The 14,225-nt window shown below is 34.0% G+C and overlaps 1 protein-coding gene across 3 annotated transcripts; it reads left to right on the top strand.

Annotated features, from left to right (window-relative positions):
* Nucleotides 1,486–13,972, top strand: LOC107630217 (protein SAWADEE HOMEODOMAIN HOMOLOG 2). 3 transcript variants are annotated; one of them, XM_021118647.1, is made up of 10 exons: nucleotides 1,486–1,756; nucleotides 6,597–6,682; nucleotides 6,782–6,827; nucleotides 6,898–7,057; nucleotides 10,996–11,071; nucleotides 11,679–11,730; nucleotides 12,473–12,616; nucleotides 12,752–12,871; nucleotides 13,346–13,705; nucleotides 13,851–13,972. In XM_021118647.1, exons 1-10 carry the CDS (start codon nucleotides 1,703–1,705, stop codon nucleotides 13,890–13,892), a joined length of 1,140 nt encoding a protein of 379 aa, XP_020974306.1. In that variant the 5' UTR covers nucleotides 1,486–1,702; the 3' UTR covers nucleotides 13,893–13,972. The 3 variants fall into 3 exon arrangements, with proteins under 3 accessions (XP_020974306.1, XP_020974308.1, XP_020974309.1); XM_021118649.1 differs by having other exon boundaries at nucleotides 1,506–1,756; nucleotides 6,500–6,682; XM_021118650.1 differs by lacking the exon at nucleotides 1,486–1,756 and adding an exon at nucleotides 5,917–6,081.

Raw genomic sequence — 14,225 nt, 5'->3', positions numbered from 1 at the left:
TTTAGGATTTAGAATTTTCAAAAAATATATATAATAGAAATATTTTAATTATTTTTTATAATAAGGTTATTGTAGTAATTTTTTATTAAAAAAATATTAATTTAGACCAGTTCAAAATTTGATTTACCAATTTTTCGACCAAATCAATTTATCTGATCTAATTTTGAAAAAAATAACATAATTTAATCGATTATATGTATTAAATTTTAATTACTAAAAAACATCTTTAGAAAAAGACGTTTTAAGCGTCTTTATCTGAGTGGCTTCCATTATGTAATGCTATATTAGTAAAAATAAGTATCTTTTACATTGACTGTGTAAATAGTCATCCAAAAGAATGAATGTGATTGTATGACTATATAAAATCGGTTATTAGGTCATTGGTTCAATCGATAATTGATTCAATCATATGCCCGGGTTATTAGGTCATTGGTTCAACCAGTGGGTCACTGATTTACCCGGTTGATCGGTCATAATTAAATAAAAATATAAAATTATAAAAATAATAAAAATCAAAAGTTAAAATTTAAAATGTATATCTTCACAAGTATATTAATAACACTACGTCAGTAAAAATAATTATCTTATATATTAATCGTATGAATAGTTATTTAACGGATATAATGAGATAATTATATAAAATATTTTATAATGTTAATGTATCAAAATTAAATTATAAAATAAATAAATATAATATTATTATTAAAGAATAAAAATAATGTTTTACACTATTTAAGTTTCATTGCTTTAATATAAAATATATAATTGCTTTAATATGATATATATAATTATTAGTTCTTTTAAAATAATAAATGTTTAGATTAGATGAAAATTTAAGTGAAGTCGACTTTTTTTGAAGTTGATATCTAAGAATTATTAGATAAAAATTTAGTCAAATCAGTTAAATTATCTAATAATTTTCAGATATCAACTTCACGTAAAGTCAATTGTACCTAAATTTTCACCTTTAAATTAATACAAAAATGCCATCTCCTAGACTCTTACATAGATCTCGTACACCACTGGTGCAGTGTGGAGGCACGTGAATTACATTGACCCGGTCGGACTAATAGATTCGGGTCAATCTAAAATTGACCGGTTTAATATAATTTAGATTAGATTTTTATGGGTTAATAACAAAAATAATTAAACATTTAATTTGAATTGGTTGAAAATTGATTTATTGGTTTTTTAGTTAAACGGACTGGTTCAATAATTATATATAAACATATAAAATATTTTATATTGTTCGACTGGTCTAATCTAAATTTGATAGCTATGTATAAAATGTTTTATACTATTAATATATTAAAATTTATTGATAGTATAAAATATTTTATGTTCTTTTATTGATGTGTTATTAAGTAATTAGATATACGTATAAAGTTACTCTAAAGTAATAGTGGATTAAAATTAAATTCAAACTTTAAATAATTAAAAAAACCGTTGAAAATATTTAAAGAAGAATTTATACTTTAATAATCGTGTAATTGGTTTAGTACTTTAGTCACCAAAAAAAATCGTGTAATTGGTTTCTGTAATTCATAACGCCGGGGATTATCGATCAACGACGACCCCGGCCTTCCACTATTCGCAAATCGCAGTACGTAGAAAGTTCTCAACTTTCTCGGAATCCAAACACCTAACTTTCTCGCATTCTCACACTCTCTCCCTGCCCGGGATTCCCCTTTCCGCTTCGGAGATGGGTCGCCCACCCAGTAATGGAGTCCCCGCCTTCCGCTTCACTCCCACCGAGGTACGCATCTATTCAATCCCATTCATTTTCTTCTTTCTCGCGCCCTCGAATAATAGGTGCCTGTTATTGGAGTTGGTGTCAAAGTAATGTATGTGCAAATATTCAAATAATATTGCCCTTAATTTTTTTTTAATGTTACATCTTAGGTCAGTCTCTTTATGGAAATAAATAAATGTAAAGAAATTAAAACAAAACAAGAGGAGGAGGATGGTTAATATTGTAAAGAATCTAGTTATCTGAGGTATATTGATTGCAGTGATTGAGTAAGAAGGATGAAGATGAAGGAGATTAGAGAGGAGAGGATATAAGAGAAACTGAATTTTATTCTTTGTAACGTTTTCTTGTGTACATAAGTGTCATTAATATGGAAAGCTGACAACAGATTCTGTTAGCCTTTCACAAATCGAGTGCCAAACTGCATTGGTAATCAAATACTCTAACCGTCAGAACTGAATTTTCTTATCTGGTACTTTCTGTTTTGACCAAGTTCATCTATTGCTTTTGTGCCTTTACTGTCATATACCTTAACATGTCCCCTCAAACTAAAAGTGGGTTTTGTGTCACTCTTAATTTGGATTTAAACCTGTCATAAGAGAGTTATGGAGAGGGATTTGGTGAAGATGTCTACAATCTGGTGCTGGGCTGGTATGTGGGTGACGTGTTAGTTTGTCCTTAACAAAATGGAGATTCAACTAAAGTGCTTGGATCTGCTATGTATAATTAGGTTGGCAGCAAGGAGACAAGCACTTTGGTTGTCACAATAGATGGACAAAAATTGGAATGTGAAGTTCTCTGAGAAGGTTTCTGGTCCAACTAATCTCTGCCTGAGCTGCTGCCAATGCTCAAAATTCTACCTCTGTATTAGAGTTGCTGACTGTTTGTTGTTTACTGCATTTTCATGCCACTAGATTATTACCCAAGTAAAGACAATAGCCAGTCGTTGCTTTTGGTAAATAGCAATCCATGGTCTAAAGTAATCAAAGATAGCACAGTATCCTCTTAATGGCTTCGCAATGATTTAGAGTTGGTGAGTGCATAAATTGACAAACTTTGTTGACCGAATAGGTAAGATCAGGTATAGTTAGTGTTAGATATTGAAGAGCACCAACAATGATCGATACTGCTTAGGATCCTCAAATGGCTTTGAGTCATTAGCAAGTAATTTGGTTGGTGGAGGCCATTGGAGTTTGCATAGGATTGACATCAAGCATTTTTGTTGTATGGAGGAATCAGTAGCATATTTTTGTTGTGTCAGGTGCAATTGATCAGTGGCTGGATAAAAAGCTTCTAATCCAAAAAAGAAAAAGAATTGAATTTGTGCAGGTCTTTTAGGATATGGAGTTCAGCTGCTTGATTAGAAGTTCTATGTTAGCTACATTGTACCCTGTTACTAAGTTATCATCGAGATAGGCAAGTAGGCAAGTAATAGAGTCAGTTGTATTTCTTATGAATAAAGAAGGATCAGACTTAGTACTACAGAATCAAAAATCTTTTGAGGGTTATAAATTGCCTTCCTTAATTTACAAACTAGAGAAGTATTATGGTGTATGAACCCCAATGGTTGTTGCATATAGACTTTTTCATAAAAATCTCCATTGAGAAATGCGTTGACAAAGTCAAATTTGTCTTAAATTCCATACTTTGGAGAGAGCTATGGCGAGGACAACTCGAATTGTTTGTGGTTTCAAAACTGGGGTGAAGGTTTGATCAAAATCAACCCCTCCCTCTGATGAAACCCTTTAGCAGCCAATCTTGCTTTGTACCTCAGGATTCTCTCTTGTGGATCCTTTTTGAGAGCAAAAACCCATTTGCAATGAATGATCGTTGCAGTGGGCGAGGTTCAATCTGTTCCCAAGAATTACATTTCGTAAGAGCTCTATTATTCATTGTCAGTTTCTTGTTTCCATTGTGTGGTGGCAAGAGCTTGAGCTACTGTTTTGGCAATTGCAAGGTGAGATCAATGGGTGGTGTAGTGGTGGTGAATGCCTTGTTTTTGACAACCAGTTATGGATCTAGTTATCATATGGTGTCTTTTGGTGGTATGTGAGGGAGTTATAGAAATTCTTGGAAGCTGTATTTCTAGGACAATGATAGGTAGCATAGGTGAGGAAGTAGGAGAGTAAGAGATGTATTCTGTCTTAAGAGGAGGTGTATATGTGGATGGGGGAATATCTGTAGTTATTGGAGAGGGAGGAGGGGAGGGTGTTGGTAGTGCAATGGGAGGTGAAGGAGATGGGGATCATGGTCGATGTCTTTGAGGTGCAGGTACAGAGAAGAAAGACGGCTCAGAGACATGGTTAGAAGTAGAGTAGATGCTGTCAATGTAGACTCAGTACTAGTAAAACTAGTATTATATGGAAACATGTTTTCATAGATATCACATATCCAATTATCTGAGGTATATTGATTGCAGAGTGATTGAGTAAGAATGATGATGAAGGAGATTAGAGAAGAGAGGATACGAGAGAAACATAATTTTATTCTTTGTAACATATTCTTGTGTGTTAGGCAAGGTGTACATAAGTGTCATTTATATGGAAAGCCAATAACTGATTATGTTATCCTTATCACAAATCTAATCCTTACTTAATTTTGGTAATCACTATTCTAACTATTACAACTGAATTTCCTTGTCTGGTAATTATCTGTTTTGTGCCTTTACTGTCATATACCTTAAACAAATATTACCCGCGTAAGTATAAAAGGGGAGAAAAAATTACCAGTTTATTTTTGTAAAGGTAATATTTTTGCATTAGAATCCTTGCCTTGTAAAATTTCAAAGTATTTGCTGTATGGAGTGACTTGACTAGGAAATCCTGGTTCTCTCAAGCATTCAAGGCGGCCTTTGGATAATGTCTCTGAGACAAAATCATAGTTGTGGAGACAGGGACAGAGACAGAGACGCAAAAAATTTTAATTCTTGTATTTTCTTTCCTTCCTAAAACTGGAGGCAAAAAATATCCAATTGTATCTACGTCTTTTTGTTTCTGTCATAGAGATAGAACCAAAATGCATGTGATTCTTTTCACTAAGTATGTACACAATCTCTGTTAAAGTGAGGATTTGAATTTATTGTGATTAGGGTTGTGTATGCTCTGTGTCTCTATAATGTTCTGAACATAGTGAATCTACTATTTGCACTGAAAAGTTAAGATAGAATAGATCATCACATATCACTTCCTGGGGTTGAAAAATGAGCTGCTTACAAACGTAAATTGTAAGCGCAAAGAAGAATGGTAACACTTATCCAGAATATGCAGTAGTTGGCTAGCCACTAGTCTTTATATTTATCTTATTGCAGTTACCAAAAGGAATTTCAAGCTTTTGAAATAATAGCACTCTTTCTTTCGTAGATAAGGAACTTATCCTTAAACTTTTGGAGCTTTGACTTTGGTTTGGACTTGTACTAGTCTGAGAAGTGAGACCACCAGGTTGGAAGATGGCAGTTTGAGGGGACTTGGAACTAGTACGAAGGCGACCAGTGTGCTAGGTTGTAGATCTTCTCCTGAATTCTTTATAGAGGAATCCCCTAACTACCCTCTGCGCTGCCAAAAGCCTAATTGAGGCAAATCTTGTTTATATAGGCATCTTTCTATAGTGTAAACTTAGTTAAATTTCATGACTTCTCTTTAGATTTCTGGTTGTGCTCTCACCTGTTTGTGTATGAAATACACTGGCCCTAATTACTGGTGTCTAAAATGCCTTTATTATTATTATTAAAAGAATACCATCTACTTTCTTGTGTTTATTTAACAATTTTGTACTTTAGATAGTTTAAGGCTACCCATTTTCCATGTTATTTTTGGTCAAGTGCCATATTTTATTGTTACTTGGGGAATCTTCACACTAGAGAAGATGACCCATTCCAAATGTTCCACTTAGTTAGATACAAAAGCTAATCAAGGAGTTTCCTTTTTAACTTCTTGTGTCAAGCTCACCTTGCCAACTATAAATTGAACCATATTGGAACTGAAGAAGATAGATAATCAAAGAGTCATCTACCAGTGTTGTGTGATAGCTGATTGAAGTTAAGCAAACACAAACACGAAGCTTCATTACTCCAGCAAAATACTTGTTTGTTTGGATAAATGAGATAGAATGAAAAGAAAAGGATTACAAGTGTGATGGAACTGATATTGATCATCGTTCCTATTTTTGTGTAAATTATCTTAATTGGTTTGTCCACCTCTTTGCTTAATGAGACTGATGCAGGATACTTAGTCGTGTATTAATGTAATCTCCCATATATCCTCTGTTAGCTTTCAAGCCTAATATATTGTAAGCTTTCACAACATTTTGAACTAACCTTCTCTCCAATCCCACAGGTAGTTATTTTGAACTGCTTTTCTGACATATTCTTACTTCTTTGCTTTTTTAAAATGGACAGAATAATGGGGCTTCATAGTTGATACTTTTATTTGGGGTAATATAGTTCAGGAATAACTGTTATATGTCCTAGTATGCGATGATGCAGTAGGTTGTTACATCCAGGATGGATACGTTTAGTTTCTCATTTCCCAAGTATTTGGAAGACATGCTTTCGAATCTGGTGGTGTAGAAAACCATACCCACTCCATGTTTTGGACCATTTTACTGTTATTCCTGATTCTTTTGAGGTTAAGTGGGACTCTTACTTTGAGAACATATGGATTAATTATCTGTAATTAGGTCCTAATCAGATAGATTTATGATCTGCCATCTACTTTATTATGGACAAGAAAATTAGCACTCAACTTATGACAGAACAGGGAAAGGCTATCATGCTAAAAGGGACGAGTTCTTTTATGGAAGTTTTCCCATCAAGGTACTGGCATAAATTATAGTTTATTTATCTGTACAGGTGACAGAAATGGAAACTATTCTGCAAAATCACAACTATGCAATGCCAGCACGCGATGTACTTACAGCTCTTGCAGAGAAGTTCAGGTATGGCATATTCGCCATTCTATTTTTAATTATTTTATGCAATATGAATAGTATACCCCTTAAAAGCTGGACGGAAGTTATGAAATGCTTTTTGTGCAGTGAATCACTAGAACGGAAAGGCAAGATTACAGTGCAGATGAAACAGGTATGAAAACTCTATTTTTGCTGTGATTATCATTCATGCTTGATTTTCTTACGTTCTTCCTTTATTATAGGTCTGGAATTGGTTTCAAAATAAGCGCTATGCTATTAGGGCAAAATCAAGCAAGACACCTGGAAAGTTAAATATCACTCCTATGCCTCGGGATGAATCAACCACAGTAAGGAATATACCTCAACTGACAGCTGGTCCAATTCCTACTACATCAGGTTCAGGTAGAATGTTGTTCCTTTATGGTACATAAATTTTAAATTTTGCATGACTACATAGCCATACTGGGCAGAAAAGCAGTGTGCATGAGGGAGGGGAAACTGCAAAAAATTACTCCCTTAGTTTCATGATGCTGGTCTTTTAAGGTTGTGCACCGATTAAGGAAATGATAGAATGTTATAGAGGTTTCAAAGAAACCCAAGTAAATAGCTAAAATACCCTTCCTTTTATTCCACCATCATAATTTATTACCTACGACTTTCATGTATGATGTATCCCAAGAATAGTGTAAGGTAAAAATGGTATTATGTTTCATATTGAAGTTCTAAAATGACAATCAATTTGAATTTTGTTAAAATTAAAAAAAAAAAAAAAATCAACATTGTGGAATGGAGGGAGTATCACGTTTTGGCTTGGTGGGCTTTGTTTTTCTTACCACAGAAACTGGTGACTGACTCAGCACAAGGGGATTGTGTTTGTGTTAGAACTTCAACTAGTTGCTCGATGCTATCATTTCAAGTTTTCTACTATCAAGCTTGACAATCTTAGGTTAATTTAACCAAACTGAGTTTATACTTGTAATGGGATCATAGCCTTAAGACAGATAGTAAAATCATATCATTGTGTTTTTGGCAACCCAGGTTATTTTTCCATGCTTCAAGGTGCTGCTTCATTGCCTAACATTGCTTGCAAGTATTTTTCCATTGATGATCATTCCAACAAGCTCTCTTCTTCCTTTATCATGAAGCATTCCAACCAGCTTTTCAGGCTGATGATAATATTGACCATCTTGTTTAGCAATCGTTTCAGTCCAACTTCTATAGATTCACTGAGTTCTTTGTCCATAGTGTTTTAAGGAGTCCAGTTTATATTTTATTATTGTTAACAGTCAATGCTATGAACCAAATAAACTGAAGGTTAAATCTTGGTCAATGTTATGAACTCTCTCCCAACCGCATAAACTGTTGGACAAAGGCAAATATATGGTATCATGTGATAACAATTGTGTCGTGCTAGAGCCATTTGGACTTGAAGTGTGGACAATGTTATTGCCTTACTGTTCATCCTACCTTATGCTAAAATAAGGACAAATAAGGTTTACACTCGAGAACACTTACTCATAGAGGCTTTGATGCCACATGTTTAGATTCTATAGTTAGTTTCATATAGTTAATGATAATTTGATTAGGGTTTGTGCCCTGTATAAGTTGAAAAGGAAAGATATAAAAGAAGGTGAACAAAGGGGGAAGGCATAGGTTTTGAAGGTGATAAGAACGTGCCAAAACCATAAACCACACTGTCATAGATGGCATCAAACATGGTTTTGGTATCATCTCTAGTTGTGTCCAAAAGGAGGGTGGTTGATAGGAGTCATGAGAAAAGAATGATGACAATAACTTGCGACCACCACTAGAATCGGCCATTCAAGATTTATGGTGGGAAGCTTTGGTGGAATTACAAGAGAACAATAGGGGGGGAACCCTAATGGTGAGTCCTCATTGGGTTGCTAGTGACGGAGGCAAGGTATCAATGGTTTAGTGAGAGAGATGGTGATACAACAGCAAGAAGGGTCATAAGGATGAAAGCTGAGCCAATCGAAGAGAACATCATGGGCAATCTTAAATTTGGGTAAAACTAATGGTGCATTGCTTGATCACTGTCATCACCATCACCAAATGAATGTGACTAGCACAGGGGTGGATGGCCATCATGGTTGATCTACATACAGCAGCCAAAATGGGGTCTCTCCTATACTGACAGCACAGCAGTTTCTAATCCACAGTTTAGGAAAGGAGGCTTTGGCGAAATTGATTCTTTATTCAACAAAGGGGATCTTTCTCCCTAAAGGGATATAGGCAGGCCAAGCCCAACTTAGGTGGAAGAGATGGAAAAGTTTGCACGATTCCAAAATCTAGGATTGTTTCTCTTTCTTGGTGGGAACCCGATTCATCCGGTAGGAAGACATGTTGGGTCCAATGCAGTTTATGTGGCAAGGAGTGGACCTAAATCATGAATTCCATTTAGGAATAGAAGAGGGATATCATCTAAAGAAGGGGCATTGGATGCAGCTGGTTTAAATGGACATACAAGATAAAGAAATAGGTCCAAACAATAGAGAAGATCTTTGACCGTGAAGTTAATCATGACTGTCTAGACATAAGGGGTTTTTGTTTGGAGTGGGGATGGGGATTTGTAATTGTTAAGACACCTTTTTATAATCACAGTTATTACAATTCGATTAATATAAACAAAAGGATAAGGGGAAGGCATCTAGTCATTCAATGTGATTTGTTGGTGATAATGAGGACTCACAAAGAGAGCACACACTTGTATCATTTTTAGGCTTCTTGGCGCATAGTCTTGAATTCCCAATTCAATAATACAACGCATTTATCTTCAGTGTCAAGTAGAGGCACATCAACGATATTATGGTAAGCTTTAATTTAGGAGTAGGTCTTCGAGATAAAGAAAATATCTCATGAGATCCTAATTATATCTTACAGTATATTATAGAGTATCCTATATGATTTAATAGGATTTGTTTTACTTACTTCCTTTTCTCATGATTTTATCCATATTTAATTGGGATAAAGAGCCCTCTATTATTACATGAGATCATTTCTTTTTCCCCCATCAAGTACACTACATCTCATTGTCTGGTATATTACCTAATTATTCATTCTTTGTTTTCTGTCTTCCTCCTTCCCTGCATCAAGCTCATGATCTCAACCCCTCCTGTTGGGTGTTCGTAGCTTCTGCATTTCAAACTCCAGATATGATTTTGCTTTTTGACGAAGTGGTTTAATGACGTGCGTGGTGCCTTAATATATTAACCATTAATTGATTCAAAACTTTCATAATATGTAAATGATGATTGTTGTGCAATTTTGAAAATGATTCATTATTATGTAATTGACAGTGCATAGTGCTGATTAGTTTAACTTGATTGTTTATAAATGTGCAACACAAAATCAAACATATGATCAGTTTCAGCATCATAATATCATTGTTATTCATGTACTTTGAGCTTTGGGTAATATTAAGAGGATTTTGCCTGTTTTCCCTCTCAAGATTGCTAGGTTGTTGAAGAATGACAAATCATGTTATGCATCTCATTTTCATTTAACACTGCAGTTTCAATTGAGCATTTTAAAATTTAATAATAGTAATTTTCCTGGTTTTTAAGTTTTAAGTTTTAAGTTTTAACAGATATACTATTGATTTTGGAAATTGTAACTATTATTTTCATCGCAATCATTGTTTATTTCAAGCTTGTTAAAACTTGATTACAGATACATTTTAGGTTCAAGCCGTGTTTAAAATATAAAATCTCCAAATTTTATGTCTCTGGGTGCATATTATGTTGCTTTTATCTTTTAATGTACTTGGCATGATGTTTCTCATTAAGATGGAAGTATATGAAGGCACAACTGAATAGAGACAAACTGGACTCAGTTAATTTTGTGTCCAGCTTAGTAATCTGTAAGATACACACCATATCTACATCCATACCTGATCATTTTTTCCCGTATTTGTTCAAAAATACTTCAAACACAACTGGTATAGTGTCAACAAAATTTAGATAAAAATGATATTTTCACATGAACCTAGCAGGATCCATTATTGATGAAAATGACACATTTCAAGAATTTTCCTTGAATTTTGGGACGAGTGTAGAGATATAAATATTGGTAATTTGACATTTATGAATATTTGAAAATGTATAAATCTTGAAAACAGTGGTATTTGCTATTTCCTGTGATGCCATCTTAATTATATTATTTGGTCACTATGCCAATGCTTTAACAAGTAGGGATATCAATTGAAATAAATATAAATGCATAGGGTGTCTTAACTATAGACTAAAGAGTGCTATTTTTATTTTTATTCTTTGGTCATCTTGTTTACTTATAGAATATACTTTGGCTTCATTTGTTTTCAGTTCCAACACCAGGAAAGGTAACTCCAGAAAATTCAGTTATGGAATTTGAAGCTAAATCTGGAAGAGATGGAGCATGGTTAGCGTTTTCTTTGGGTGTGTTTGGACCACTATGGAATTGGAATTGATTTGATTTCAAAATTAAATTATTTGTTTGGAATAGATAAAAAATAGGACTTGAATTGATTATAACTGCAGTTCAAATTCCTTCATTTTTTTTATAGAATTTTGTTGGAATTGAAATGATTTGGTATAATAAAAATGTAAAATGTCATTTTTATCCTTTAGGTATTAATATAAAAGAAAAGGGTTTGGAAAAAAGTAACAGGCTGTAGAGGTCTGATGGCAGCTGGCAGTGATCTGGTGGCAGCGATTGAAGGTTGTTTGGCAGCTGTACGACAGTGGTTATTGGTGGTGTGGAAAAATTATATGGTAAATAAAGGATAAAAATGTAAAATCAAATTATTATATCAATTTTTAAATCAAATCAATTTATAGTTTACATAATTAATTCCAAACACAATTCATTTCCAATTCAATTCATGTCAAATCAATTCCATCAATATTTTGTTCCAAACACACCATTTAATCGTGTTGTGTAATTTTCCATTTCTCACTTAATGTGTGTGTGTATATATATATAATGTGTAAGAAATTGACATAATCCTTTTCCACTCTTCCCTTAGGTATGATGTGGCTAGCTTTCTATCACACAGATATCTGGATACAAGTGATCCGGTAATTTTAGGCTGAGATGATTTTGATTCTAAATCTTGTGAAGAAATTAATGCATTTCTTTTTAATATTTTTATGTATTTATTTATTATTTTTAAATGTGATGTTACTTCGTAGTTCTGTGATCACATAGCTTACCTAACATGCCTATTTGTGATGCTTGTTTTAAGATGTTCATAGTGTTTGAACCATAATGACCTGCTTGTTTTTTTGCTATGAATGATTAAAACTGATTTAATTGTTTTCCAGGGAGAATGAATGATTTGTATGTAACATTTCACTGTCACTAAGTCAGTCCAACTGCTTATCTTAAGATAGCTAAAGAATGTGGTGTTAGTGGTACATTTTTCCTTCTAGCTTTGTTTCAAAGCAATATTTGAAAAGTTCATGAAGGATCTTACCAATAAATAGTTTGGGTCTCAATTTCAAGTAACCCATTAATTGTACTGTAATCTTTTATGAATTTAATTTTGATGCACTGTCAGTGTAAAGTAATTTTATACGTGTACCTAATGACATAACGCCACATCAATAGAAATAACTGTTTTTTACATTGATTGCGTGAATGGTCATCCAAAAGAACGGATATGATTGCACGATCAGTGCATCAATATTAAACTCATCTTTAATTGTCAAATATTTTTGAGTAATATGGAATAAAGTTTTGTTGTGCATTTCTACTTATTGTTTCGGGGTTTTAATACTTATCGATGGTGTAATGGTTACAACTTTCTCCATGTTTTAGGAAGTGCTGGTACGGTTTTCTGGTTTTGGATCCGAGGAAGATGAGTGGATTAATATCCAAAGAAATGTCAGGCCACGTTCCTTGCCATGTGAATCATCAGAATGTGTTGCAGTCCTCCCGGGGGATCTCATTCTTTGTTTTCAGGTAGGAATATCTATGGAAGGTTTCAGTTGAAAAGTTTGACTGATTATATTGATCATGTTAACTCTTTGTATTTTGCTTTTATGGAACATCTTTTTTTTTCCTATTATTCATGAGCTATGATTTTGGACACTACAGGAAGGTAAAGAGCAAGCCCTTTACTTTGATGCCCATGTGCTTGATGCTCAAAGACGGAGGCATGATGTAAGAGGCTGTCGATGTAGATTTTTGGTTCGATATGATCATGATCAGTCAGAGGTAATAATAATCACCTGATTTTGTCTTGCATGATCTTTTCTTTTATATTTTGGTTGCCTTGTTATTTTGTCATTTACAAAAAACTCACTTCTGCTCCGGTTCTTAAATGTGCAGATATCAATCTATTTTATTTTAACTTGTGTCTAAATATTCATTGCTGTAATGGTGTCCTGATCAGATATAAAATAGTGCCATTTTTCTCTCTCTGAATTAAGTTTCCATACCTTATTTTCCATTGGATCTTTGATTCAAATGGTTACTGGTTACTATTATTTGATAGAATCAAGAAATGCAGAATAGATGCAAAACAGTGACATGTCTACTATGCTTGTTCAGTCTTAATGCTGATGATGCCTTTTGAAATGATGCAGAATCATTGTGTATCGAATTTTAATGATGACAACTACGCTATTTGAAACTTAGAGTTCATGCGTTTGATTTGATGCATTTTGTTCTCCTGCCTGTTCTTTCTAGGAAATTGTCCCGCTCAGAAAGGTCTGTCGCAGACCTGAAACCGATTACAGATTACAGCAACTTCATGCTGCAAATGAAGCCGGAGGAGCTACAGATCAGCAAAAGATTGCCACAAAACCAGTAAATGCGCATGGTATCAGGGTTACTAGTTCTTCTGAAACGGTGCCACGGCAGCAGAATGCAAACATCTCTATGGCACCACCACATGTTTTGCAAATGACAGTTTCGGTAGCGCCCCAAAATCTAGTTGTTGATCCAAAGAAAACTGAAACGATTATTAATGTTCAGGCAGGAAATTCGATTATTGCCCCAGGTAGTGTTGCGCTTACTAGCAGCATTGCTATAAGCAGTGTTCCTGAGGTACCTAGTCAAAACATTTCTGAAGGAAAATAACTATTTTTGTGATTTCATTTTTTCTAAATTGTTAATGAGATTGTAGTACATACCTTTATTAACAACTTGTAATTCGCTCGGCAATTAACTTATGAACGCAATGCTTGTACAGGACTGTTTGTACCTTGGCTTTTATCTGATCTCTGGAAATTAAGGATGAGATGACATGAGATGAGAATACACCTTTTCAAGCGCACAGCTGTGAAATTTCTGTGCAGAAAGAGAACAAAAAAGGAAAAAAAATGAATTAAGAGTAAATATGACAAATTGAGTGGATTGTGTAAAAAGGAAATAATGAAGGGAATGGTAACACGGGATACAAATAATAAATAAAAGGATGATATGCTTCATGATGGATGATCTCAATCTGGCATGGAGAGGTTTCAGAGTAGTATTTATAGATTAAAGTTACAAAAGTATATTTTAAGGATAGGTTATCGTCACACCATTCTTATATAATTCTATTTTCATTTCCTAAAACACTCTT

Source organism: Arachis ipaensis, chromosome B03 (genome assembly GCF_000816755.2).
Source record: "Arachis ipaensis cultivar K30076 chromosome B03, Araip1.1, whole genome shotgun sequence".
NCBI lineage: Eukaryota > Viridiplantae > Streptophyta > Magnoliopsida > Fabales > Fabaceae > Arachis > Arachis ipaensis.
Note: the sequence above shows the minus strand (reverse complement) of the source record. Positions and strands in the feature narration are given on the sequence as shown.

What these genes read in the sequence shown, in the direction of transcription:
- LOC107630217 (XM_021118647.1), top strand. Translation starts at nt 1,703, where the DNA reads ATGGGTCGCCCACCCAGTAATGGAGTCCCCGCCTTCCGCTTCACTCCC. An exon ending in ATCTCATTCTTTGTTTTCAG is followed by an intron (nt 12,617 to 12,751) that starts GTAGGAATATCT and finishes TGGACACTACAG; the next exon opens with GAAGGTAAAGAGCAAGCCCT. An exon ending in CTATAAGCAGTGTTCCTGAG is followed by an intron (nt 13,706 to 13,850) that starts GTACCTAGTCAA and finishes ATGCTTGTACAG; the next exon opens with GACTGTTTGTACCTTGGCTT.